The sequence below is a fragment of the Dasypus novemcinctus genome, chromosome 12 (genome assembly GCF_030445035.2).
Source record: "Dasypus novemcinctus isolate mDasNov1 chromosome 12, mDasNov1.1.hap2, whole genome shotgun sequence".
NCBI lineage: Eukaryota > Metazoa > Chordata > Mammalia > Cingulata > Dasypodidae > Dasypus > Dasypus novemcinctus.
The window spans coordinates 99,113,229-99,140,378 of record NC_080684.1 but is presented as its reverse complement, the minus strand read 5'-3'; the positions used below and the strand labels follow the sequence as shown (position 1 = coordinate 99,140,378).

At 62.4% G+C, this 27,150-nt stretch overlaps 1 protein-coding gene and 1 long non-coding RNA gene across 3 annotated transcripts; one reads left to right on the top strand and one right to left on the bottom strand.

Moving 5' to 3' along the window:
• Window positions 1-1,019: 1,019 nt before the first annotated feature.
• Window positions 1,020-11,421, bottom strand: LOC139440181 (uncharacterized). Of its 2 annotated transcripts, XR_011650322.1 has the most exons (4): window positions 11,295-11,396; window positions 7,666-7,792; window positions 6,726-6,901; window positions 1,711-6,328 (listed from the first exon to the last, which is right to left on the bottom strand). It is a non-coding gene; the product is annotated as an uncharacterized lncRNA (long non-coding RNA). The 2 variants fall into 2 exon arrangements; XR_011650323.1 differs by lacking the exon at window positions 6,726-6,901 and having other exon boundaries at window positions 1,020-6,328; window positions 11,295-11,421.
• PDGFB (platelet derived growth factor subunit B) lies at window positions 8,789-25,592 on the top strand. Its single transcript, XM_004447841.5, has 7 exons — window positions 8,789-9,854; window positions 17,050-17,146; window positions 19,176-19,265; window positions 20,519-20,724; window positions 22,004-22,148; window positions 25,023-25,168; window positions 25,522-25,592. The coding sequence occupies exons 1-6, from the start codon at window positions 9,792-9,794 to the stop codon at window positions 25,142-25,144; spliced, it is 723 nt and encodes a 240-aa protein (XP_004447898.1). The 5' UTR covers window positions 8,789-9,791; the 3' UTR covers window positions 25,145-25,168; window positions 25,522-25,592.
• Window positions 25,593-27,150: the final 1,558 nt, after the last annotated feature.

The following is a 27,150-nucleotide window of genomic DNA, read 5'->3' as shown; positions in this document are numbered from 1 at the left end:
CCCCACTCCGCTTCGGTCTCAGCGGCTGTGAACTGGCCCTGCAAGCCCAGCGCAGAATCGTAACCACAGCGACTGCTGGATGAGCACTCACTACATGCTAAGCACGGATGTCCGTTTGCTAGATTGCCCCATCACCAGGCGTGGAAGGTTCCTTCCCACCGGGGCCCAGAAGGCAGGGACTCACCCAGGGTCACTCGGCTACGCTGGAGGTTGGGTGTGAACTCTGGGCTGTTCTCATCTGAGGACGACAGAGGAGGTCCCATCGGAGTCCCCAGAGGCGAGGGAGACAGAGCAGGAGGAGGAGAGGGAGGGGAGGAGGGAGGGCCAGTCCCCCTCGGCCTCCGGCTCCCGCCTGGGACCACGCATGGCAGCTCAGTGGCCTCAGCAGGGTCCTGCCTGGCAGCCCCGGGGCACCATCAGCACCCAGCGAGCATTGTGCCCACAACCGTGGCGGCTGCTGGTGCGATGATTAGTCACCGCGCAGGGCTGCTCTGTTTGCTTATACAACCGCCGCCCTCGCTGGCTGTTTGTACAGTTGTCTCGGTCTGTCTGTCTCCCGCCTGCCTGCCTTAGCCTGGGAGCCCTCCACGGGCAGGGGCTCCTAGAGGTGAGCCAGCAGCGTCACGCCTGAGTCTCCGGAAGGACAGCCCCAGGGTCCTGTGCAGGGCACATACTCCCCACAATCAAATAGATTAGGGGCTCCCCAATCTGCAGATGAGGGAGTTTCAAGGCCAGAGCTGGCTCACAGTGCCTCCCGCACAGCCCTGGGCCCGCCAGGGACAGCCACACTAGGAGGCTTAGCTCAGTCACTTCCTGACCATGTGACCTTCAGGCCTCAGTTTGCTCATCTGTGCGATGGGACAAGATTTGCTCTCCCTGGATGGTCGGGCAGTTCAGAGGCAGCCCGGCCATAGGAAATGGCTGACGCTGGCCCATTTCTGACCCGTCCTTTAGACCAGTGCTTCTCAAACTGTCCCGTGGACACAGGGAACTGGGGATCATCTTCTATCTCCTTTAAATTTTTTACAATCCAGAAGTCTTTTATTTTCTGTTAACACCTATTATGCCAGGAACTCACAGAGCCCAGGCTCCGGCAGCTAGGTCCCTTTCCTCCTGCCTGGCACAGCGCGCTTCTCTGGGCGGGGCAGGCTGTGCTGCAGGGGTCCCGGGTGCCTTTCTCTGGGGCTGCCTTCTTTTTCGGATGGTTTTCCTTCCGGCATTTCAGGACGCTGTCTCAGCTCTCAGAGCGCTTAAGATGCTCAATTCGTACAGCGGTTCTCTTGGCAAGAATCTTGCCCTTAGCTTGTTTGTTCGCAGCCCCAGCGGCTTGTTGGCTAACCCGCGCGCTCTCCCGTTTTGCCGCAGCCACATTCGTGGGGCGTCGCTTTATTTATTTATTTATTTTTATCCACACCCCTCCCCCTGGCAGCTTTGTGCGTGCTGTCTGCTCTCTGTGTCCATTTGCTGTGCGTTCTTCTGTGTCTGTATTTTTTAATTTATTCCCCACCCCCCCTTGTGGCTTGCTTGTTGTCTGCTCTCTGTGTCCATTCGCTGTGAACTCTTCTATGTTTTTTAGTCTTTTTAAAGATTTTTAAAAAAATTTCTCTCCCCTTCCCCGGCCCCCCGTCCCAAGTTGTCTGCTCTCTGTGTCCATTCACTATGTGTTCTTCTGTGACCGCTTCTATCCTTATCAGTGGCACCGGGAATCTGTTTCTTTTTGTTGCGTCATCTTGAGTCAGGTCTCTGTGTGTGCGCCATTCCTGGGCAGGCTGCACTTTCTTTTGCGCTGGGCGGCTCTCCTTACGGGGCGCACTCCTTGCGCGTGGGGCTCCCTACGCGGGGGACACCCCTGCGTGGCAGGGCGCTCCTTGCGCGCATCAGCACTGCGCATGGGCCAGCTCCACACGGGTCAAGGAGGCCTGGGGTTTGAACCACGGACCTCCCATGTGGTAGACGGACGCCCTAACCACTGGGCCAAGTCCGCTTCCCTCTTCTGCTGCTTTTGTCTCCCTTTTTGTTGCGTCTCTTGCGGAGTTGGCCCTCCGTGGTGCTTGGGGGCCGGGCGGCATTCTGTGGTGTGTGGGCGAACCTGCCTCCACAAGGCAGCCCCGGGATGTGAACCCAGGACCTCCCATATGGCAGATGGGAGCCCAGTGGATTGAGCCACAGCCGCTTCCCCGGCGTTGCTTCTTGAGCAGCCCATCCCCTCGCCGTCTGCATTCTCACCTTTCTCGTAGGCTTGTACGTGTGTGACCAAAGGTGCAACTCCATGCTTTCTTTTTGGCCTAGAAAACAGACTTGGCCCCTCTCCTCTTTCCTTTCGTGTTTGTCGCTTTGGGATTTAGTGGAAGAGCAGGGTTTGCGCGGAAAAAGGTGGCGCTCTTCCTAGGAGCAGGCTCTGATTCAGGGGCTGAGGCCAGCCTGGGATGGTGCTTCTCTAAAAGCCCCAGCTGCTGGCCCATGGACCACACTCTATGAAGCGCACGTAGAGCACAGACTATGACAGAAAGCCAACAGCTGCCCCTGGGTGCTGAGCCAGGTCCTGGGCTGGCCCCTTTCCGTCCCTTCTCATGGCTGCTCCTCCAAACACCCCTCTAAGGAGAGCATGCTTATCTTGTTTGCAAGTGAGGAAATCAAGGCCCAGAGAGGTACGTGCCCTGCTCAAGGACACACAGCCAGGAAGGGGCATGATGGAGTCTTTTTCTTTTTTAGGAGGTACCGAGGATTGAACCGGAGCCTTGTACGTGTGAAGCAGGTGCTCAACCACTGAGCTACACCTGCTCTCCATGATGGAGTTTTAAAACTGCAGAACTCACCACCAGAGCTGGAGCCCTTCATCCAGGGCTCGGGGTCTCTGGCCTCGAGAAGCTCACACCTCCAGAGGGGGCTGAGGGACACTGCAGGAGGTAGAAGCTTCCAGGTAGCAGTGGGAAGGGGGAGCTGGCTACTTTTGGGAACTCAGCCCAACTCCCCAGTGAGCAGACAGGCAGGAAAGGAAGTGGGTCTCACCTGGGCTGGTGGGAGAGCAGCATGGAGGACACCCTGGGGGAGGGAGAGGGGACAGCACAAATCCAGGTGGATTTGGGGTCAAAATAAGCCGACGCTGAGTGAGCCCCAGCCTCACCCAGGCCCCTTCTCCCTGCCCCCCCCTCCGTCTGCATTTCCTGCCCTGGGGTCTTTCCCTAGCAGAGGAGGGCAGGGGTGCCCTGCAGTTGGCAGAGCTACATTTCCATCCCTGACTCACTGTGGGGCCTTGGGCAAGTCACTTGAAGTCTCTGATCCTCTGAATGAACTGCCCAGTAGTACGCTCATGGGGAACCGGCGCAGGGGCCAAACCTTCTCCGGAAGGGGAGGCTTCCAAACGGAGGGGGTGGGGTGATGGGCCTGGGGGTGGTAAGACGAGGAGAGGAGGCCCAGGGCCAGCTGAGACCGGCAGCAGCCATGCCGCCTAGCTGCCTTTCCATTTCTCCAGCTCGGGGGGCAGTGGGGCATCACCAGGTCGAGCGAACTTGAGCCAGCGACCACCAAACACCCCCAAGTGCCCTCTGATGGGGGTGGGGCTTGGCCAACGTCTGGGGGTGGGGGTCGGGGCCCAGGGCAGGTGGGTGTGTTTCCGCCTTCTACCTGGCCTGGCAGGTGGGTGTAGAGGACCAGGCCCTGACACTGGCACCTGGCTGCCTGGGTCAAGTCCCAGCTCTGCCCTCACTCACCCCTGACCTTGGGCAGGCTGCTCCAGATCTTGGCTTCCCCGTGGGTATAACGGGGGTGATAAGAGCTTCCCTCTTGTGTGCGGTTTATGAGGCTCAATGAGTTAATACACCTAAGGGACGCGAAGTTGGCTGCTTGGCCCATGGTGAGCCCCGTGAGCATCTGCCGTGATGAGCGTTGATGAAAACATCAGTGGCTTTTACACTGCACGCTGGCTTCCCATGCTTTTGATAGGCCTTTCGTGTTTCCTGCAGTTATAAATTATTTTCTTCTGGAAAGCTCTGCATGCTGCCCCAGCCAGGCTCCCACCAAGAGTGGCTCCCAGCTACTTGCCTGCTGCTCTCTCCCTCCCACCTCCCATTACTGGGAACAGGGCCGGAAAGGACCTGTGCTTTGGAAAGGGCTGGCTAACCCATTTTCCAGCACACTGCTCTCCAGCTGGTGGGCAGCGAATGGCTTCTGGGGTCTGGAATGTGGGCCAAGGGCTCCAGCCCTGCACAGGCTCCTCCGTCCAGCCCACGTCATCTTCGTGCGCATGATGACGTGAGAAAGCCTGGGCCGTTCTGGTCCAGGCCACCCAGGGAAATGAAGAAAGTGTGGATGGCCACAGCACAGCGCTGGGTTGGAATCCTGGTGCCACCGCTTCCTTGCTGGGAGATCGGGGAAGCTAGTAGGCCCTTGAGCCTGCCCCCTCCCCGTCCCAGGAGAAGGCCCCTACCTGACCGGAAGGGGAGAGGGAGGCTACCCCTGTTCAATGGCACTGACTTCCGGAGCACCCGCTTGAGCTGCCCACACCCCTGCGCTTAGCCCAGGGCTGTGAGGGCGTCAGGATGCTCCGGGCGGCGAAGGGTGCGGTGAGGATGCGTCTTCTTTGGGGGAGAGGTGGGGGGAGGCCCAGGGCCAGACCCGGGGAGGGGGAGTCTCCAGCCCTGCTGCCCTCACCCCGGGAGGGCTGAGCCCCACTTCCAGCCTGTGGCCAGAGCAGGTAGGCCAGAGCTGCCCCGTCCAAACATCCTCTTCCTCGTCGGGAGCCTGGAGGAGCTAAAAATGCCCAGCCCCGGGAAGCCCTGAGCTTCCCTGGCCTTTGTGTACAGGACGTGAGCGCCAAGGCCGCGGAGGCAGGGCTGGGGGCTCGCCCAGGCCTGGGCGCGGCCTGTCCGCCCGCCCTCCCGGGGGGCTCTTCTGCCTCCCTGGTTCTCACGGCTGCAGTGGCCGGAGCCTCACCAGGTGGGCATCTCAGACAGAAGGGCTGGGGGCTCTATGTGAAGGACATCCCCCTGCCCCCCCGTGAAGTGCCTGCAGCTCTTCCCAGACGTGGCCCGGCCCTAGCCCTGGCTCTGGGGTTCCGATGGGGGAGGGCAGCTTGGGGCGAAACCGGCATCGGTGGGGTGCACACTCTGGGCCACCAAGCACTACTTTCAACATTTTGGCTGTATTAACCCATCAAACCCCATGAGGTAGGTACCGTGGTTACCCCCACTTTACTGATGAGGGAACTGAGGCTCAGAAAGGTTCAAAAACCTTGCTCAAGGTCCAAGAGGTAGAGAGTGGTGGCCTCTGACGGGAAGTCTAGTCCTTTGTCTTCTCTGAATCTCAGTTTTTTCATCTGAAAAACGGACATCCAAGATGACAATACCTCCTCCTCTAGGAGACAGTGAGGACGAGAGCTGCAGGCTGGCAGAGGGGCAGGAGGGGCGGGGGACAGCGAAGGGCCTGGGGGTGGAGCCTGGGCCTACTTGTGGCATGACCTTGGGTGGTCCCTAATTGGAGCCCCACCCTGTCTGCCAGGGTGGCGGCCTGTGCCCCTTCGGCAAAGCAAGGGGACCCATGCGCCAGGCCCACCCTTCTGGCCTTCTGGGTCCAAGTGCCCCACCCCGGGATGGAACCCAGGTCCTCCTTGCCCCTTGCCCCAGCCAGGGCCCCAGGGCCCCATTCCTAGGTGAGGAAGATGCTTTCGATGGCGGAGGGCATGGGCTGCTCTCAGCTCATGGTCTCAAGAGCCCAGCCCTGGCAGGCCCTGCCGAGTGCCTGGTCAAGGGCCACGGCTTGTCTTCTTGGCTCAGACCTGTTGGCAGGCAGGAGGCGGGGACAGTTATGGGGGTGCATAACCGGCCCCAAGCCCCACTGGAAAACCTGATACCTCAGCGGCCCCAATGCCAAAGATGGGCACCAGCCTTTCCAGCTCTGACACCTCAAGATTCTTCATCTTGAGGCTGGGAGAGGTATGCCCCTCAGGTGCCCTGTGCTTCCGAGTCCAGAGCCCTCAGGCAGGGTCTGGCCTCTTCATATCAACAGGCCAGCATTCAGAGGGAGAAAGTGGCAGGATGTGGACTCATTTACCCCTTCCTTCAGCACTTATTGAGCAACTACTGTATGCCACTGGGTGCTGGGACAAGGCTCTTGCTCACCAGGAGCTCAGTCTGGTGCTAGATACCAACGTATCAACAGACAGTGCCAGCACCATGGGATACATGGTGTCAGAACCCAGCCCAAACCCCTGCTGCAGCCTGGGAGGCTTCCTGGAGGAGGTGCTGGCTAAGCCAAGCCTCGCAGGAGGAAGAGGAGGTGATTTTCTTCCAAGAGCTGCTTGTGTAGAAAGATCCACTCCTTGGAAGGGCACCTGCAAGGAGAAGATGCGGGAAAAGGGCTCTCCTTAGCAAGGCATTCAAGGGCCAGATCCCAGGGGCTCCTGTTGCCTCTCCTGGCCTTTGTCCTGCCACTTCTGACCCTTGCACAGATGTCTAGATTATAATGACCTGTGTTTGTCCCAGAGGCCAGGAGCCCCAGGCCCAGTCCTGAGCACCAGGACTGGGTCTCCTTCCTGTTCTACTGCCCAGTGATTCACACAGGGTCTGCAAACAGTAGGTGCCCAGCACTGCTGCTCCGATAGCCTTCTCTGTCCATCCCCCCGAGCTGTGGCCGAGCTGCGTGCTCTCTCCTCTGCACTCCTGCACGTTGGGATGGCACCTTCCACTTGTAAAAGCTCTTCTCCATCTGTCGGTGTGTTTGATGCTCACAAAAGCCTTGGGTAAGAAGTGTCAGTGTCGTCATTGTCGTCATCATCACCAGCATCTGCCAGGAAGCAGCGGAGCCTGGAGGTAGAAGCATAGCAGCTGGATGGCTTGGGCTCTGCCACTGACTGGCTGTGTGACCTTGGGCAAGCTGCTTAACCTCCGTGCTTCAGTGTCACCAGCTGTAAGATAAGTGCATCATCCAGAGGCTTCACGGAGACAATTAGGACCTATAATCATGGTAGCCAGTATCATCCCAATTACAGGTAAGGTCACAGAAGGTCAAGGTCATCCAGCCATCATGTGGAACAGAATGTTTTTTTAAATCTCCAAGATCTAAAACCTCATGTTTGGGGAGTCTCTCACCATCACACCCTTGTCCCTGTGTCCTAGTTTATGTTTAGGCTTCCGTCTGTCCTTCTGGATGGCGAGGACCTCAGGGCAGGGAGCCTGGGTTACTCTTCTGAATTAACATTAGGCCTGGTTTGCTGCTGCTGTCCCCATCCCGGGGACAGTCCGTGCCCACTGGCGAATGCTCCAAAGTTGTCCTGAAGGCCGATCTGTTTCACGTGCCAGGCACCCTACTAGGTGCTTCCGCGTGGACTGTCTCATCTCAGCCCTGAGACCACTCCAGGAGGAGGGCCAAGTGTTTACGGCTGCATTGGAGGTGCAATAAACTGCACACGTGTATACACCTGTGAACCCACCCCTACAATCAAGACAACCAACACTCCCATCAATCACCCCAAAAGTTTTCCTGGGTCTCTTTGAAATGCCTCCCTCCCTTCAAGTTACCGAGGAGGAAACTGAGGCATAAATAACCTTTCCAGAGACACTCAGCCAGTAAGGGGCAGTGCCAGGATTTGAACCAAGGAAACCTGCCCCCAGACTGCCCAGGTGAGGAAGGGAAGACAGTGGGTGCCCAGGGCGGTCTTAGAAAGGCTACCTGTGAAGTCCTCTCTCCTTGGTCTTCCAGAAGGTGGTTTATGAAGAGATGGCGGGTGTGATCAGCTCAGTCCTGACGGTTGCTTGTGAGCGAGGAGGGGGCTGACACCCCAAAGGGATGTGCTGGGCTACAAAGGGGACGAGATAAGGGTGCCCTGAAGCCAGGAGGCCAGGTGACACCGTGAGCCTGCGGTCCCGTGGTGTGCTGAGCGGGTGTGCATGTGACTCTGTGACTGTGACAGTGCGACTGCTGAAAGCAGGGACACAGCAGCTCCCGCAGCTGGGGGCGGAAGGCGTTGACTGTGTGAAAGCTGGGTGGGCGTGAGGGTCCCTGGGCCTCAAGCCCGGGGGCTGAGGGAGGGAGTAAACATCAGGGTGACTGGAGGATCATGATGGCGCCCCGAAAGGATGCTGCAGAGCTGTGGGGGTTTGTGTGACTTTGCAGTTCAACAAATTCAAATTCAGCCAATGCCGGCAGCGCCTGGCAAGTGCCAGGCAACCAGCGAGGAGGAGCTGCAGGAGGAGGGAGCAGCTTCACAGCCCTGCCTGTGCGGCTGGCGAGTCACCTTGTGCTTGGCCTGGGGCTGGGTGCTTCTTGCCCCTTCCCGCCTTTAACGCTCACAGCAACCCTGCCCCGTCGGAGGCCAGATGGAGACTCACAGAACGGCAGTGACTGGCCCAAGGAGACCCAGCTACTTAGCACCGGAACAGGATTTGAACCCAAGCTGTAGGGCTGTGGAGCCCAAGTCCTTGGCCACCATGCCTGTGCTGGGTACACACGTCTGTGGTCCTGGAGCTGCAAGGCTGGAGGTGAGGGTCTCCACCTGCAGGCGGGGCCCTGGAGACACCCCCACCCACGATGCACCCAGTCCATTGTGAGGCACCCAGTCCATTGTGACCGTGCTCTGGGGCGGGGTGATTGGTCACTCCCAGCTCTTCCTTCCCAAGGTCAGATTTCGGACAGAAGGGCTGGGGGTCTCCCCGCAGACCCCTGCGCGCTGCGCCCTGGCCCCAGGCCCTGCTCAGCAGCGCCCTCCCTCCCCTCCCTCCTGGCGCTGACTCCTGGCCAGCCGAGGAAAGGCTGTCTCCACCCACCTCTGTACGCTCCCTTCTCCTTTATAAAGGCCGGAACAGCTGAAAGGGTGGCAACTTCTCCTGCCGCCCGGAGCAGCCCGCCTGCTCTCTCTCGCCGCGGCCTCCCCCTGGGATCCCCTCCGGCCGCCAGCGCCCATCTTTCATTCCCGAGCTAGAGATATTTTGCGCACACACGCGTACACACACGCGCAAAAAGGGGTGAAAAAAAGCCCACCCTCCAGCCTCGTTGCAAAGAGAAAGCCAAAACAGCCGCAGCTCCCAGTCGGCGGAGGACTCCCAGCGCCGAGCGCGGGCAGACGGACCGACGGACCCGCGCGCCGCGTCCACCTGTCCGCCGGGACCGGCCGAGCGCGCCGCGCGCACGTCGCGCGCGTGAAGCAGCCGTGCCCGCCGCCCGGGCCCTGCGCCAGGGCGCACACGCTCCGGCCCCCCCACCCGGCCGGGGCGGGAGTTTGCACCTCTCCCAGCCCGGGTGCTCAGGCCGCCGCTGCAAAGCCAACTTTGGAAAAAGTTTTTTGGGGAGACTCGGGCTTTGAGGTGCCCACCCCTGCGCTTTCCGGTTCGGGGGACCTTTCCAGAAAATGTTGCAAAAATCCTAGCCGGCAGGCACAGGAAAACGCCTTTAGTCGGCGAGTGAAGACGAGCCATCGGCCGCTGCGTTCCTATTCCTCTTGGAGGTTGGAGTCCCCTGGGCGCCCCCACACGGCTAGACGCCTCGGCTGGTTCGCGACGCAGCCCCCCGGCCGTGGATGCTCGCTCAGGCTCGGGATCCGCCCAGGTAGCAGCCTCGGACCTCAGTCCTGCGCCCAGGCCCAACCCAGCCCCCCAACGACGGAGCCCGGGCCGGGGGCGGCGGCACCTGGGAGCCATGCGGGTGAGCCGCGGCGGCGGCTGCAGCGGCCTGAGCGCCTGATCGCCGCGGACCCGCGCGGAGCCCACCCCCCTCCCCTGCCCCCGCCCCCCGCCCTGGCCGCGGGGGCGGCGCGCTCGGTCCACGCTCCCGGGCCCCGCGGGGCCGGGCCCGGAGTCGGCATGAATCGCTGCTGGGCGCTCTTCCTGTCTCTCTGCTGCTACCTGCGCCTGGTCAGCGCCGAGGTGAGTTGCGACGGCGGCGGAGGCTGGCTGGCCTGCTTCGTCGCCCCCACCCCCGGCCGCCCCCTCTTCCCTGCAGTGAACTTTGGATCCTGGCAGCTTGTGCGCCCGGGGCTGGGTGCCCACCGAGGGCTGGGACGTGAGGCCCTGGGGGCGCCAGGCTCTTCGGGGAGGGGGCTGCGGTGGCTTCCTTGCCCGCGGGCGATCCTAGATCCCTGGGGCGGGTGTCTGAGGAGGCTGTGCGTGGCCCTGCCCCCTATCCCTCTGGAACCCGAGAATAAGCACCTTCCCGGTCTGGGAAGAGGGGGTGCAGCGCGTCCCCCTGAGCCCACTTCAGCTCCAGCCCGGGCTTTGGGTCTGCTTGGGACCCGGCTCGCCCGGGAGATGCCAGCGCGCCCACCCGTGGAGGCCTCGCCGACCTTCGGCGGCGGTTCGAATCCCGCTCCAGCTCCGGGTTGGGGTGGGTGCCCCTGGGCCCGAGCAGGGCATGTCCGGCCCCAGAGAACCGGCCAGGAGCAGCTCAGGTCGTAGGCACGGGGGTCGAGAGACCACCGAGAGAGCCAGGCTTCGGACCCGGGGGTGCCAGAGGTAGGAGTGGGGGCTTTTACGGAATCCAGCCCCCGTGGCGGTGTGCGCCAGAGGCCCCGCCATACCTGCGCTCGCGCCCTGCGAGGGGAAGTACCGCTCTCCCCCGCAGGCAGGGTGCCGAGCGCGTGCGGGCCAAAGCCTGGCGGCGGGGGAGGTGAGTATGAGAACGTCCACGGGGGCAGTCAGGTCGGGTCCCCCGCCCCCCCCTCCCCAGGTCCCTAGCAGTGAGTTGGCAAGTCTACCCGGAATCCAGGTGGGAAAGGGGGCGGGGCCGGCAGGAGGCGCGAGGTGGAGCGGAGGCGCGGGCGCGGGCAGCGCCGCGTGCCCGGCTCGCGTCCCGCCTCCGCGGACCCGCGCCCGGGGGCTCGCTCCTGGCCCGCCCCGGGGCCGGGCAGCCCCTCTCGGCCTCCGCCGAGGCGCACGAAGGAGGCGGCGGCGGCGAAGGGGTTAAGGCCCCGGGGCCGCGCCGGGCCTTGGGCCGCAGCCAGCGCAGGTTGTTTTGACCACGGAGCAGCCGTCGCCGTCTCCTTTTGTTCTCGGGGCTCCTCGAGGGCCGCGGGCTGCCCGCCCCGGGGCCCCGCCCTTCCGCGGCCGTCCCCCGCGGCCCCGCACCCAGAAGGGAAGGCGCGGGGCTCGGCCTGGCCGGGCGGCGGGCTCCTCCCGATGCCCCCCTCCTCGCCTGCAGCCCCCCGGCCGCGGCCAGCTGTTGAGGAGGGGGTGCCGGCCGGCCCCAGCTGCCGCGTCGCCGCGGGGCCTGGGTGCCGGGCCCGGTGCCAGGGCGTCCTGGGAACGGCGGGCGCCCCCGCCCTGCTCTCCGCCGCCCACCCCGCCCGGGCCCCGGACTCGCTCACTCACCCCACGCATACACACTCCTGGCCGGAGGCAAGGCTGCGCTCCGGCCGGCGGGCGGGCGCGCAGAGCGGCGGGCACGCACTCCCGCGGCCCGGTCGCGCGCCCGCTGCCGCCACGCCCGTGCACACGCGGGGCACACGCGCGCGCACCGCACACGAACGCACGCACGGTCTCTGCACGCGCAGCCTGAGCACACGTGCGCGCACACCCACGCACGTACACAGCCCGTGCACACCCAGCCCAGGTGCCCGCCCCCGCGTAACAGGTGGGCCCCCCACCCCGCGTGGGCCCTGGAAACTCACCACCTCCGTAGCGGCCCCATTTCCTTCCTGGGGCCCTGTGAGGGAGGGGAAAGGGGGTTCTCCCATCAGGTCCCAGCTCTGCCGTCCTCATTGTAGGGTGGCAGCCTTGCAAATGCTTACCCTGTGGGATTGCTTTTTTTGCAACCACTCCAATGTGGTCCAAAATGGTGTTGATGCGGCTGGGAGGGGCGGAGGTGGAGAGCTATTTCTCCCTTCAAATGAGCCCTTGTTTGAACCTCCAAGATTGGAGTGACCCAGCAGGCCGAGAAGGGCTTGGGGGCTTCCTTGGGCTCCCCCCTTGGCTTTCCTATTTGTCCCCGTTATTTTGTTGTCTTCGCTGATCCCGGCCCGCTCTGGAGAGGCAGCGTGACAGCTGCGTGAGGTTTCGCAGGCCTCCCCTTATCATTTCCACCTTCATCCAATACCTCCTCCTCCTTTCTCACAAGTGGATAAGGGGGGTGGGGGTGGGGAGGAGGTGATGGCAGGAGGAGGAGGGCCTTTCTCCTCACCTGAATCCCAGGGTCCCTGACCACCTGGCCCACAGGAACCCACCATGGTGTGTGGTCCTTGGCAGCTGAGGGAACCAGGCCCGCCCTCAGGAAGGACACCCAAACGGACAGGGCAGGAGACCCAGGGAGGGCTTGCTGGGGGAGGTGGCCTTGGGCTGCCCATCTCCCTGGGCCTGTTGGGGCCAGCCTCAGGAGGAGGCCCAGGTGGCAGGGCAGGTGGGGTGGGTGGCTCCGAGCCGGGGTCGAGGGTGGGCCGAGGCCGGCGAGGGCCCCATCTCCGTCAGCTGAGCCGGCTTCCGGGAGGGTGGCTCCTGCAGTCATGTGATGGCTGCGGCCTCAGCACCCTTCTGCCGGGAAGGAGGGAAGGCGGCCACAGCCTCAGCCACCCAGCTTTCCCCTGGCCTGTTGGTGGCCTGCTGGTAGCCTGAGCTAGTGGCAGAAGGACTTGCTGGAACCCTGGCTCCGAAGGCCTGGAAGATCAGAATTTGGAGACTGGTGCAAGAGCTAGGAACAATTGGGGGTGGAGGCGGGGGTGGGGAGACACTGAGGGGAAGCCTGTCTTTTCCTTATCTCCCCCTCCCCACATTGAGCTGCCCCTTCCGTGGGACCATTTTCATTTTCTGGCTTATTTGCTAGTTCCTTTTCTGCACTGTCCTGGAATGTAAATGCCATCCGAGGAGTCACCCCTGAGTCTCCGTCTTAGACCAGTGCCCAGTGTGTGCTAGATAATCAATCAGTATTTGTGGAGAGGATCCTGGGGGGCAGGGAGGCCCAGAGCCTGTGTGGCCCTTGCTCGGTGCCTTGTGACCATGGCCTCCACAGGCCTGTCCTTATCTCTCTCTGGGGATGAGGATCGCCAGGACCGGACAGAACCGAGACAAAGAAACTGGAAGAAGGGAGTAGGACGAAAACGAGAGGGCAGCAGGGCTGTGCATCGTTAGCAAATCTCTTTGCCCTGCTGGGCCTCTTTCCCACCTTTGAAAAACTTGAGTTTGGAGTTCCCCAAAAGCAGAGAATTACCTGACCTTTTGAAAAATGCAGATTCCTGGGCCCTGCCCAGTGCTGGGGTTGGGTTGGGGGGCTGTGGTTCCAGTGGGCAGTACGTTGCCTGACTGGCTCCTCTCTTAGAGGCCCGGTGGGGAGTGGGGAGCTGGGCTAACCTTATAAGGGGGAGGGTCCCGGGAGCACTAAGGAAGGGAGGGGCTAGGTGGAAAAGGCTGGTTCTAAGTGGCTCCTGTGGCCCGCAGGAGGGAGCTCCTTCCAAGAGATGGGCTTTGGCATCCGGCGTAAATAAGGCCCGAGACTCCCGGGCAGGCGGGCGCTGGGAGGCCTTGTCAGCTTCTCTCTGTGCCAGCCACAGACAACGCCCCTGGTTGCCTGGCCGAGCCTGTCTCTCCCGCGTGGGTGTGGCGCGCGTATCTGTGTGTGCTGGGCCCAGGTGGCGGGGGGAGCCGAGCCCCTTTGATCTGCCAGCCTGGCGGGGAACAGGGAATTCACCTGCCTGCGCGGCGCCCCTCCTGCCTGCTGCAGCTGGCGCTGGGGCTGGGGTGGGGAGGAGGCTGTTTGCCTTGGCCCAGCGGCTTTGCCCCAGCTGCCTGCTCACCACACCCTCGCCCTGCCGGGAACCCTGGGCCTGGGATCTGGGGCAGCTTCTCGGGGGTGCCACGCCTCTTTTCCCCATCTCTTGTGGGGTGGAAACAGGGCCTTGAGGAAGAAGGGCAGCCACTCACCTGCGGAGGCTGCCCGAACCTGTGCCCAGGAAAATGGAGCCCCTGGCTTCTCACCTTCCCACCTCTGACTCTCCCCTCCCACCTGCCACCCTCCCGGCCCCAGAGGGTCCTTCCGGCCCCTGGCCCCCAGGCCATGTCAGGGTGGGGCTAGCATGCCATTTTCTGAGCCCCAGTACAGGGGACAGCACGAAGTCGTGCCCTCTCACCGAGGGCGGGGGGCTCTCCACCCACCCATTGTCATCCTCAGAGACGTCCAGCACTGCTGGCCCTGGGCACGTGCGTGTGCTGCTGCCCTCCGTGAATGAATGGTGATGGCAGTGACAGCTCAGGAAAGAGTCATTGTTCTCAGGCTGCTGTCAGGGAGGTGGCGTTAGCCCCATTAATGATCGCGAAAGCGGAGGTGTGGGGCTGTTCAAAGACCTACGCGAGACCACGTGATGGTCAGCGACAAAGCGGGCGCCTGAAGAAACCTTTGCTCTTTCCTCCGCTCCAGGGTTTCTCAAGCTCGGCACGCTTGACATTTGGGGCTGGAGCACCCTTGGTTGGGGGGCTGCCCTGTGCCCTGTAGGATGTTTAACAGCATCCCTGCCCCCGTCCCTCTCCCCACCCCCTCCCGTTGATGCCAGTAGCAGCTGCCTAGTTGTGGCCATTAAAAATGTCTCCAGTCATTGCCATTGTTACCTGGGGACCAAATTGCCCTGGGTTGAGAACATGCCCCCGGCCCCCGACGTGCTGCAGGGTTAAAGAGCCAGGGTGCGCCAAAAATGGTGCCTGGGGGCCGGCGGCCTCCCAAAGGAAGGAAGGGGGAGGCTGAGAGGCCCCGAGGTGGGCTGGAGCAGGGTGGGCATGCTGGAGCCTGGGAGGGACCCAGCTTGGCCATCTCCTAGTCAGGGAGATCCACGGCTGTGGTGTCATTTGCAACTTCAAGGCTGGTCGTGAATTCCGGGCATCCAGAGGCCAAATTCCCAGAAGCCTGTGCAGGAATGGCCCCCTCCTTAAAGTAGAGGCAGTTTGCTTATGGGGTGGCGGAGAAGATTCCAGCTAGACCTCGTCGTGGAGGAGACTCTCATGCATTTGATCGATGGGTTGAGTACCTACTGTGTGCTTCTCCCACACACCCCCAGTCTCTATCCCAGACCCTTCCCCTCCTGGCCTTGCAGGGCCTGGATTTGTTTCCAGGGTCTGGGGCACCCCGAGGCCCAGTGGGTGTCTATCCGTGCTGCCACCTGAATCCCCAGTAGACACAGGGCTTTTGGCACAGGCACTGAGGGTCCACTGGTGCTCAGCCTGGCCCCTCCCGGGTGTTCAGCAAATCATTACAAGTGTCCCTTTCGCCTCTTCCACGAGGGAGCAGGGAGGTCAGGCCGGGCACCCTGCCCTCCGCTTTCCTCGGCCGCCCCTAGCAGGAATTAGATGGCATCGAGTGTCCTGCAGCCCCTCATCCCCAGATGTGAGCCAGGCCCAGAAGGCAAGCGGCCAGCCTGCGGGCCCACGGCGGTTGGCGGCAGCGCGAGGCCCAGCACTTTGGGGTTTGGCCTCCTGGATCCTACCCGGAGACCAGCGCCAGCCTTCCGCCCATGGGCTGTGGACCGTGGGCACCTCTGGAGAACGTGCGAGGTGGCCTCGCCCCTGCTGTTGGAGGGACGAACTCACTTGAAGATGGGAGGAGAGGGGGCTAGCTAAACCGAGGACAACCCCCCATGCCACAGGTGGGCACCTGTCTAGCCGCGCTGCCACCGTGGTACTGAAAGCCCCCCAACTCCCAGCCAAGCCTGCTGCTAGCCGCCAACCCAACCTTTCCTTTCGTGCCCCCCAACAACCCTAAGACACTGGGTGGGGTTACAGGCTCCGTGGAAGGAGTGGACGCGCGTCTCAAGGGACTGGCTTTAAAAGCAGCCGTGCCCACGCCCACCCCGGTCTCCTAGCTGCAAGGCTGACGTGGGTGGCCAGAGCTGGACATGGCTGAACCCCCGGAGGGGGGTCCACAGACGCCGTGATAGGTGCAGAGGAAACAGAACTTTCGGGGCGAGCCCACTTACCGCTCCCCTGGGGCCTCCCCTCCCGGCATCAGGCAGGGGGAGAGCAGCGCCCCCTTCCCGCAGGCAGCCTGGGCTAAACCTCTCACAATCCAGCCAAGGGGGGGCGGACATTCCTCCCTTCTTAATCACGGGGAAACTGAGGCACAAAGGAGTTCACCTGAAGGCTCCACTGTGAGTGAGCCGAGTCTCCTGGTGCCTCGTCCGGGACTCTCGCACCCTAGGGCACCGTCCTGCAGGACGCACACGTGTGTGCAAAAGTGCGTGTGTGTGTGTGTGCTCACACACGTGTGAGGACGGGTCGCCTTTTCCTTGCCCCTCGGCGGCTGGTTGTCCAGGTGGTGCTTCTTTGCCCCTCACCTGCCCTCACTGCTCTCTCGAGACCTCCGGCATCAGGCCCTGGGGGTCTCCAGGCTCGTGGGGGCTGTGGCAGTGACCTTCCCATGAGGCCTCTGGTCGCAGCAGGCCCTGCGGTTTCCCTGGAGGAAGCTGGGCTCCACGTGGAGCGTGTTCTAGCTCCTATTAAGTTTCAAGTGTTTTTGGTCGTAAGCCAGAGGGGCTTTAAAAATAGGGCCGGGATGGGCACAGGTTCCCGTCCAGGCTGCCTGAGGACTCCCTTCTCGCTCTTTCATGCGAGAGACTGAATAGATACCGCTCATATATGCGGCCTCTTGAGAGCATCTGACTCTGCAAACATTTATTAAGCCCTGGTGCACTCAGGGGGCCCAGCTCTGCCGCCAGAAAGACTCGGGTTTGAATCCAGCTTCCCCTGGTAATCTCTGGTGGTCGCACCTCTGGCCGGTGCCGTCTCCCATCCGAGCTTGGTTTCTCTTCTGTGAAAGAGGTGTAATAGGAGCTTCCTTGGGATCTCCTGGCTGTCTTTAGCTGTCAGGAGAGGAGCGAGAAGCAGGAGGTTTCTGGGAACCTGTAGTCTGATGGGTGTGGCAGACAAAATCTAGCCGGCTGGGATCCCTACCTGGGGGTGGGGAGTGTGGCCTCCGAGGCTGCGGTGGGTTCTGAAGGCGCCAAGGTTTTGTGCTGCTGGATGACAGGCCTGGAGCCCGCCTGGCCATTCACCTGGGGCCGAGGGGCCCTATGGGACCCCGGGGGGACAGGCGTGGAGGTGAGCGTGAGGAGAGACCCCCCTCCCAGCTCACTTGGCCCGCGTGTCTGGCCCGCAGGGGGACCCCATTCCCGAGGAGCTCTACGAGATGCTGAGTGAGCGCTCGATCCGCTCCTTTGAAGACCTCCAGCGCCTGCTGCAGGGAGCCTCCGCAGGTAAATGGAATCCTGGGCCCGTGCCGAGCCCCTGGGAGTCAGGGGGGCAGGGCAGGGCCGTCCCCTCCTCCCGGACATACAGAGAGCCACGGGCCCAGGTCCCACCTGTCCAGGGCGGGGCCGAGTAGGTGGACGGGCTGGGGCGCAGTGGGAGAGACACCCAGATGTGGCTGTGGCTGGGTACAGAGGGTGGAGTGCCGGGGAGGCGGTGCCCGGGACACCTGCCGGGTGTGCATCCAGGTGTGAACCAGCCGTGGCGGGCGGGGCCCGCGGAGCCAGCGCCCTCCCAGGTCTCCCGGGGACACCTGGCCCGCCCGGCGGGCAGCCGTGCCCGTGCCCGAGAGCAGGCCCGGCGAGGGGCACGTGCTCGGCGGCGCACACGTGGCGGGGCTGGCGGGCCGGGCTGGGAATGTATTTATAAACGCTGTCTTCAGAGCAAATTCCATTCTCTTCTAACCTCTGGCCTGTTCCCTGGAGCCCTGGTCAGCGCCCCCCAGCGCACCCCCAGCTCCCTTCCCTCTGGGGTTTTGTCTCTGTGTCGCTTTGTAATCCTTGCCCAGACGCTATCTACCGGGGAACAGCGCTTCCTGCCTTTGTCTCCTCTCCCCTCTAAAGCATTCCCGGGCCCTTTCAAACCGTCTGAGCTGAGGGACAGCGAGGCAGGCGGGAGGGGTCCCAGCCGGGCCCACCTATTGTTCCCCAGGCCCCACCCAAGTCTCCTACACACCCCCCACCCCGTGCCCAGCCGGCGGGGCCCTGGCCTCACAATGGGGCGACTTCCAAATTTAGCCCTTCTGTGGTTTCTTTCCAGGGCCCCCACTCCCACCCCCCAGCAGCCCTCTGCTCCCCGGGTGGGGGTCGGGATCTCAATAGCGGGCCTGTTTCGAGGCAACCAGTGGCTATTTTTTCCTAATCAACTTAACCTTTCCACAAAGCACATCTTTTCCTCATCTCCTCCCCACCAGGGACATTCCAGAGACGGCAGGGAGAAAGGAAGGGAGCGAGGGGGATGGACAGACAGACGTGGGAGCAGCTAGGCTAGAAGGAAACGCATCAGTCGGGAGGACCCCCTGGGACGGGCAGGAGCCTTTGTGTTTAGGGGGCCGGAAGGCTGGGCAGGGAGCCTGAGTCACGAGGGCCCGGGGGGACGCTGGGGGGTCCCCAGCACCCCTGGTTGGCTTGCTGGCTGGGAGATGCTGCTCCTGGAACTCCAGTTCCTCCCGCCAGCCACTCACCTGGCAGCGGTCAGCTCGGGGGCCATGTCTCCAAGGAGGGCTGAGCAAGACGGAGAGCCGCCCAGGCCGGAGACGGGGGCTCTAGTTTGTAACCTTAGGAATAAATGGGCAGCCTGGGTAGGACTCGGGTGGAAGGTTACGGGAAGGAGACAGATGCATGTGGTGAAAAGCGTGGAGATAAAGTGGGATCCAGGAGGGGCAGGGTGGGCAGGGTACCTCCAGGGCAGGCCCCCAGCTCCCCACCCCACTTCTCCCCCATCAGCCAATCCCTTCCCTCCCTCTTTCTCCCAGCAGGGCCATTGTCCGGGGCTCCAGAGGGGCTGTGGCCAGGGCATGTTGGCCCCCCTGGGAATTCTGGGAATTTCTCCATTCAGCACTTCCTATGGGAAAGCTGGGTGGAGGGGGCACTGGAAACTGGCCTTGAGCCTCTGGGTCCCTGCCCCGCCCTGGAGGCCGGGAGGGTTCTCTTACAGTAGCAAAGGGGAAGGGTTATTTTTAACTCCATTGACATGGGTTCTGGCCAAAACTGTGGCTGAAGAGCCCAGAGGGTGCTTGAGGCCCCAGATGCACTCACCCCCTATCCCCCACCCTCCGTAGTTGTCCTGGGGTTTGACGAGAGGGCCCCCTCCTCAGAGCCAGGGCCCTTGGGTGTACAAGGGCATAGAAGGGTGGACTTGCTTCCGGGAACGGATGCCAGTTAGGGTGCAAGAGGTGCCTTCTCATCTTCCCGTCTGGGGAGGGAGCCCTGGCCCCGCGGTCAGTGTTGTCACTTCTGACTGTGCCTTCTTTTGCAGATGAAGATGGCGCAGAGTTGGACCTGAATTTGACCCAGTCCCATTCTGGAGGCGAGCTGGAGAGCTTATCCCGCGGGAGAAGGAGCCTGGGTGAGACTGGGGTTGAAATGGAGGCCCCCCAAAGGCTGGGAGCAAGGAAGGATTGCTGGGGCATGCAGCCTGCCCAGGGGCTCAGAGGCTGGCCTGCTGGTCACCTGGAAGCCCCTTGCCCCACGCCCGAGGATGGAGTGGGGCTAAGCCTCTACCCACCCTTCTGCTCCCCGAGTTGGGGAATTGCGTCCCCTGCCCGCCCCTCGCACACGTGCTCTGCTTTCCCACTGAGTGCTTTCACACTCGTTTGTTCCTTACGTCGACCCTGGCGATAGGCGGTATTAACCCCATTTTACAGAGCTGGAGACTGGGGCCCGGAGAGGACAAAGCAGCAGCCGCACAGCCAGGCAGGCGGCCCCAGGTGCAGTCAAGCCAGCGCTGCTCACCCGCACCCAGGGCCGTCCCTGGTGGCTGCGTGCTTCTGCGCGGGCCTAAGAGCGCAGCACAGAACTGGGGACTGGCCTCCTGCCCCGCTGCAGGGAGACCAGCAGGGGAAGCCGGATCCCTGGGTCCCACCTGAGCTCCTCCGCCCCTCGCAGCTGCAGCCCCCAAAGCTCTGCAGACAGTGGGGTGGGCGGACGGGGCTGCAGGTCGGCGTGGGGCAGCCTGAGTTCCACCCCTTGCTCTGTGCGTTTGGGCAGCAGACGCGCCAGCACTGGCCGAGCCAGCGAGGCCTTGGGCGCGTGGCTCCACGGAGCCGCACACACCAGAAGGGTGGGCGCTCTTGTTCTGCCACTTAACAGATGAGGAAACTGAGGCTTTGAAAGATGCGACAGAAATGAATGAATGAATAAGAGAGATGCAACAATGTAAGAATAAGTCACCGTGTAAGACAGCGATGCCAGAGTGTTTTTAAGCTAATCCTGTGGCTGGGGCATGTGTAAGGCAAACCCTTATGTGCCTGGCGTCACAGAATAAAGTGGCCTTGGGTTAGCAGAAAGCAACTGGCATTTATTGAGATTTCACCGCACGCCGGGGCTCTGCGTCATCTCACTTGATCCTGACAGCTATTCTTGTGTGTATGCATCATCCCTGTTCTGCAGACAGGGAAACTGAGGCTGAGAGCAGTCAGTAGACCAAGTCCTGCAGGTGCTAAGAGCGAACCAGGACTGGAGCCCTTTCTCCTGGAGAAGGAAATGGGCCCCATGTAGGAGGACGGGCGGTCCCAAGGCGACCCCCTGGGCTTCCGTCTTCTGCCAGGTGGGGGGCTCTGGGCAGGCCTCGCCCTGCTGACCGGCCCTCCCCTCCCCCAGATCCCCCGACCGTCGCCGAGCCAGCCATGCTTGCCGAGTGCAAGACACGCACGGAGGTGTTTGAGATCTCCCGGCGCCTCATAGACCGCACCAACGCCAACTTCCTGGTGTGGCCGCCCTGCGTGGAGGTCGAGCGCTGCTCCGGCTGCTGCCCCAAGCGCCACACACAGTGCCGCCCTCGGCAGGTGCAGCTGCGGCACGTCCAGGTACGCAGGCCCCGCGGCCGCTGCGGGCAGGGCACGTGACTCGCGGGCAGGCTTCCGCGGGGGTCTTGCGGCCCTCGGGCAGGCTCCTGGGCTCTGTCCAGAGAGGGCCGCTGTTGGGAAAGCCAATCCCTGGACAGGTGTGCCGGGCTGACCCTGCGCCCTGTAAGGCCACCCATGGCTGCTGGAACCGAAAGCCACGGACAGATGCTGCGTCCTCCATCCTGGGGGTCAAAGCCCAGGGTCCTGTGAGGGAGCTATGTCTACACACGTTTATTTGGCACTTCGAATGTTCTAGACAGCTTCCCCCAAAGCTCTTCCCTACTTAGACTCAGTTTTCTCCCCTTTCATCAAAGAGAAAGGCTCAGGTGCCGGCCACCTGCTCGTCTCCCTCTGGCAAGTTGTATCTTTAATGAGGGCGCAGGGATAGAGATCCTGCAGGAGGATAGGGAGGTGTCCTAGCAAACAGCTGGAAGGCTGCATCCCCATCTTTCCCCGAGGGACTGGGGATACCCTTTGATGAAAAGATGAGCAGGTAGAGGCCGCCCCGGGGAGCCCCTGGTCTCGCGCTGGGCAGGGGGGGCCACAGAAGCCCGGGCTGCCTCAGGATTCCCGTGGGAAGGTTTCCGCCCCCATGGGCCAGCCTCGTCCTCGCACCCACTCAGGAGGGGCCCCGAGCTGCCGGGCCGGTGCGCGGCCCCCTAGGGCTCGGCCGCGGTGGGTGAGGCCGCCTCTGGCAGGTGCTCTGCCTGATGGCCACGCGGGCCTCCGTGACCTTTTCTCCCCACACCCCAGCCGCCGGGGCCGGGCCGGGCCGAGCCCGAGAGGACAGGTGCCCCCCCCAATCACGGAATCTCTCTTCCCCCCTTGCCAACTCCTCTGGATGGATACCTGACAGCCGGCCTCACCCTCCCGGCCTCCCTCCTGGACCGCGGCTGCCCACGCGTCCCTCCAGACACCCTCCCCCGCCTCCGCGCAGCCCCTGACCTTGGCTGGCGCTGCGGGAAGGAGGACACGGCAGGCTCTACTTGCAACCCGGAAATGCCTTTCTCCCGGGCCGGGGCGCGAGGGCGGCTGCGGCGGAGCGGGGGGTTGGACCGGGAGGGCTTGTTTTGCTGGAAAAGCACAGGGAGGGCAGAGGGCAGGGCCTGCTGTTGTCCGGGATGGCCCCGCGTGCCGCCTGCGCTCGGGCTTTCGAGGAAAGGTCGACGTGGGGGACCTTGGGGCTTCTCGCGTCCCCTCGCGTGCCCTGCAGAGGCCTCTCGGTGGTTCTGCCCTCCAGGTGCGGAAGATCGAGTTTGTGAGGAAGAAGGCGACGGTCAAGAAGGTCACGGTGACCTTGGAGGACCACCTGCAGTGCAAGTGCGAGCCGGCGGCGGCGGCCCTGCCGCTGACCCGGAGCCCGGGGAGCCCCCAGGACCAGCGAGGTAGCGGCCCTCCCGGGGCAGGACGTGCAAGTGCTCAGGGCGCAGGTCCCTTCTGGGGCAGCCGGGGGGCGGGGGGCGCCGGCTCTCACAAAGTGGAACTCGGTCCCCACGCTCCCCTGGTGAAACTCCTCTGAGGCTTCCCATCTTCCTAAGCACAGTCCAGGTTCCTCCCACGCCTGCGGGCCCCACACAGTCACGTCGCCCCTGGCTGGCCTACTGGCCCGGTCACCGACCAGTCCCCCTCGCTTCTGCCACTCCAGCCAGGCTGGCCTCGAGTGGCCAGACAAGCTTTGAAAACCCAGGGCCTTTGCACATGCCCTGCCTTCTGTCTGGAACCCACTTCTGCCAGCTTTTCATCTGAGTCTCAACTTGGACATCACCTCCTCCGAGAAGTCTGCCCTGACCACCCCATCCAGGCAGTCCCCACTCCAGCCTTGCTACCAAATCCCCCCTTCTCCCATGCACAAGGTCTTGAGATAGGCAAAAACGTGTCCTGGGGATGAGAAATCAAACTCATTCCTTGTGGAACTAGGACCAATGGGGAAAAGCTCCTGGTGAGAGAGTTTAACCCCATTGACAGAAGAGCTGGCAACGGAAGTGTCCGAGGAAAGCCGGGGCAGCTGCACGGCAGGAACAGGACAGATGGGTTCACGCGTCAGATGGATGAATGGAATTGGAGTTCTGTCACTGTCCTTAGATTTCATGAACTCACAGTCCCAGGGGTATAGTTAGATATGGGCTTTTTGTTTTGTTTTGTTTTTGTTTTTAGGAGGCACTGGGGATTGAACCCAGGACCTCGTACGTGAGAAGCAGGTGCTCAACCACTGAGCTACACCTACTCCCCATAGTTTTTTTTTTTCTTTTCATTTAAAAACTATTTTTTTTTATTGTTACACTCCCCGTAGTTAGACTTAGAGTTGGAAGAGACCTATCAGATGGTCTTGCCAACTGCTTCTGTCATTTTACAGAGGAGGTATCTGAGGCCCAGAGAGGCTGCGCATCTTGCCCAAGGCTGCACAGCCAGTCCCAGGCAGAGGTGTGGCTGGACGCCTGCTGTCCTCAGGTTTTATCCTCAGCAATTCCCTCACCCAGGACAGGGGTCTCTTGACTCTCTCCTGCCTTATTACTAGTATTTTTTATTTTTTAAAGATTTTTAAATCTTAGAGCTAGAATAGACCAGAGAAACGACCTTGCAGCCCAGCTCTGCAGCGTCACTAACGGGGCTGCCGCCGCAGAGGGGCCAGGGGCACGGCCCGGTGGGACTCAGGGCTGCCGTCCCCGCTGCGGCCCAGGGATGCGGTCAGTGGGACCTCCCGGGTCCTCTCTGCTCTGTCCAGCCCAGCTTCCCGCTGACGGTCAGGGCCCTGCGTGGCCTCTCCCTGGGCCAAAGGGCGGTCTAAGGCCCTGCTCCCCGAGTCCCTGAACTGCTAGGGAACCAGCCCGTTGGCAGAGAAGGGAGCTTGTGTCTGTGAGGTCAGGGGTCAGCCCCCGAGAGCCGGTGGGCTGGGGAGAGGGCCCAAGGCCTGGGCCTGGCAGAGAAGCTTTTACCGCCAGGGGTCCTACCGCGGTGCCCAGGAGAAAACTGTTCAGAGCTCACCTTGACCGAGGCTCGCTGGATCCATAATTTCCAGGGGAGCGGTTGAAAATGGGAACTGGATTCAAATCCCAGCCTCTCTGCCTCAGTTTCCTTATCTGTAAAAGGTGGATGTGGCGCCTGCTGTGAGGATCAACCCATTTAGAGCAGCCCTGGGCCCGTGGGAAGAGCTGGCTGAGGGCTTCAGGCTGTCCCCAGGTGTCACCTCCTAACTTGTGAGCACTGGGCTGCTGCGCCTCTTCTTTAAAGAGGTGCATGTTGAGGGATTTCAAGGGAAATTAAGAGATTTTAACAACTTAACCTCGAACGCAGCTGAGAAGTGGGAGGCCCAAGATTGGAACCCAGGTGCTCTGTCCACGGCCCGAGCTCTCAAGGAACCCCTGTACTGCTTCTCACCATGACCAGACTCCGCGGTGGGGAGAGGGGTCCGGACCCAAAGTCCAGTACCCACCCACCCCCGTTGCGGGACTGGGGGGCACTGAGAGATGAGTGGGAGGAAACCCCAATTGGGGTCCAGCCCAGGAAATATGAAAAAAGTGCACCTCCGAGCTGCCACTTGCCGACCACGTACCCTGAGCGGATGGCCGTCTCGAGTCCTGGGGGCTGTGGGGCTCGGCCAAGTGCGTCCATTGGCCTCTCTTGTGGTGCTGGTTGGGGGAGGCTGCGGCTGGATTCCGCTGGAGGCTTGGCAGACAGCCGAGCTGCTTTCCCTCCTCCTGAGACGCAGGGGCCCTCCCCCCAGGGGCCACTGCAGTGGCTTCCCCAGGCCACTGGCCAGGCTCGTGCGGCAGCCCGGGTCCCCCAGAGCTCACAGGTGGTGGCTGCCAAGCCCTCGTACACCACGGCCTGGAAGGGGCACAGCATTGCTCTGCCACCTTCTATTGGCTAAGCAGGTCCAAGTCCAGCCCGGGTTCAAAGGCAGGAAATAAACCGCACCTCTCAGTGAGGCCAAGACCTGCAGTTCAAGGCCGTGGTTCATCTATCCTGCTCTGTGCCAGGAGCCATGCAAAGAATTCATACGCCTACAGTCATTTGTTCCTCCCTGTTTTATTATCCCCATTTCACAGATGGGAAACTGAGGCACAGAGGTTCAATAATTGCCCCCAACATGCACACATCTGGTAAACAGGGGAGCTGGGGTTTGAACCCAGGAAGTCTGGCCTCAGAAACCCCGGAGGATCTGGGGACTGGGGGGGGGGATCTGTGACAGACTCTGGTCGAGAGGGGTGGACCCCGGTGGGCATCCGCCTGCTGACGAGACCTTCCTTTCTCTTGAGCAGCCAAGATGCAAACTCGGGTGACCGTCCGGACGGTGCGAGTCCACCGGCCCCCCAAGGGGAAGCACCGGAAATTCAAGCACACGCATGACAAGAAGGCGCTGAAGGAGACCCTGGGAGCTTAGGGGCGGCTGTGGGAGAGTGGGCAGGTGAGGGCCGCACGGGGACGCTGGGGCGCCCGTCTTCCTGTTCTGTGGCGCAGGCGACGGCGGGGTGGTCTGGGGAGCGGCTGGGCCCTAAGCTCGATCCCCTGCGCCCATTCATCAGCTGATGGGGGGGGTGCTTGGGGGTCCCCCGCCCAGCGCGTCCTGGCATGCCCTACGAGGACGGGAGGCCTCAACCCCGAGTCCTGGCGGCCCACTCTCAGCTCCCTCCGCCCTCCCTGCTGCTGGAATCGGGGCCCGCGGGTCGACCCCCAGCTCCCCGCGCCTGGCACGGGGGCCCTTGCGGGACGGTGGGCCTCCTGGGCCGACGCTGACCCGTCTCTCTGCTTGGCCTACAGGGTTATTTAATATGGTATTTGCTGTATCGCCCCCATGGGGTCCATGGAGTGATAATATTGTTCCCCTCGTCCGTCTGTCTCGATGCCTGATTCGGACGGCCAATGGTGCTTCCCCCCCCTCCGCCAGCGGACCCCCAGCAGCCTCCGCGGCTTGTGCAGCAGCTTGAGAAGAAATGAAGGCTCTGAGCTCGAGGTGTGGGATAAGAGTACGAGAGAGACGGACGGGGCTGCGGTTTGGGGAAAGGGGCGCCCCTCCCCCAGCCGTGGCCCGGCCCGAGGAGCCCTGCACGTGGCCCTAAGGACCCCTCTGTGGGGGCCCCCTGCTCTCCGGCCCCCTGGCCAGCTTAGAGGAACACCCCCCAGGCAGGCGGGCAGGCCCTCTGGCCTTGTCTCCCGGGGCTCAGACGGTGGGGGCGGAGCATGGGCGGGAGAAAACCCCTTGCGCGGCCCAGGCCCGGCGCCCCCTCTGCCCCGTCACCTGGGCCCGCCGTGGCTCCCTTTCCTTGTATACGTATGAAATCTGAAGCCGTGGACTCCTCCAGGTGGATGTGGCCGGAGCGGCCAGCGGCCAAGTGCCCTAGGGCAGGTTAGAGGTGAAGGGCACTTGGGGTGGCCGTGGATGGTGACACCTGGGCGTCTTCTGGCCTCCCCCTGCCCTGTCCCTGGCTCCTTCACTTCCCATTTCATTTCATCTCTACCTCCGCACCATCCGCTGGCCCCAGGCCTTAGTGGACCAGCTCCACTAAGGGGCTCATGGGCTCCATAGTGAGGCCCCAAATGACCCCAGTCACCACTCCCTAAGGCACAAGACCAGGGGCCCTGTCCGTTAAGGTCCAGCTCAGCCAAGACTGCCACGGAAGGTTGCGCAGGGTGTGCACTGCACAAGGCACCACACGCAGAGGGCACCATTCACACCGCGGGCCTGGCGGGTTCGTGTGTTTATGACGACAGTGTTCTGGCAGATGAAGTAAAGTGTCTCGAGGAGGGAGATCCTTGTCCCGACTCACACGGAGGCTCAGAGCGGACTGCCTGTGCTCCCGACCCAGCCTTCTGCTTGGCGGGGCCGGACAAGAGCGAGCTGGTGCTGTGGGTGGGGAGGTGACACCGTTGTCCCTCTGGCCTCCATTTCTCAGAGCCCTCCGCTCTGACAGCCCCCCTCCCAGACAGGCGTGAGAGACCCCAGAAGGTTCCAAGGCGGGGAGCAGCCCCTCAGCCCCCAGGCTGCACCCCCCCCACTCCCAACTTCGTGTCGCCCCTGGCGGCTCCTCCCAGGAAACCAGCTCCTGGGCTGGGGGTGGGGGAGAGAGGGGAAATGATCCCAGGACTTCCAGAGGAGGGCCCGAGCCCCTGCCTTCCTTCCCCTCGCCCACTGCACTTTCCCCCCTTCCTCTCCTCCAAAATCTTGCTTCTTTCAGTTTGTAAAGTCAGTGATTATATTTTTGGGGGGCTTTCCTTTTATTTTTTAAATGTAAAATTTATTTATATTCCGTATTTAAAGTTGTAAAAAAAAAAAAATAACCGCCAAACCAAAGGAATCGGCTGGAGGTCTGTCTGTTGGCATCGCGCGTGACAATTAACCTTTCCACATTGGCAGGCCGTGCTGACAGCTTGCCGCGTGTTCCTCACGCT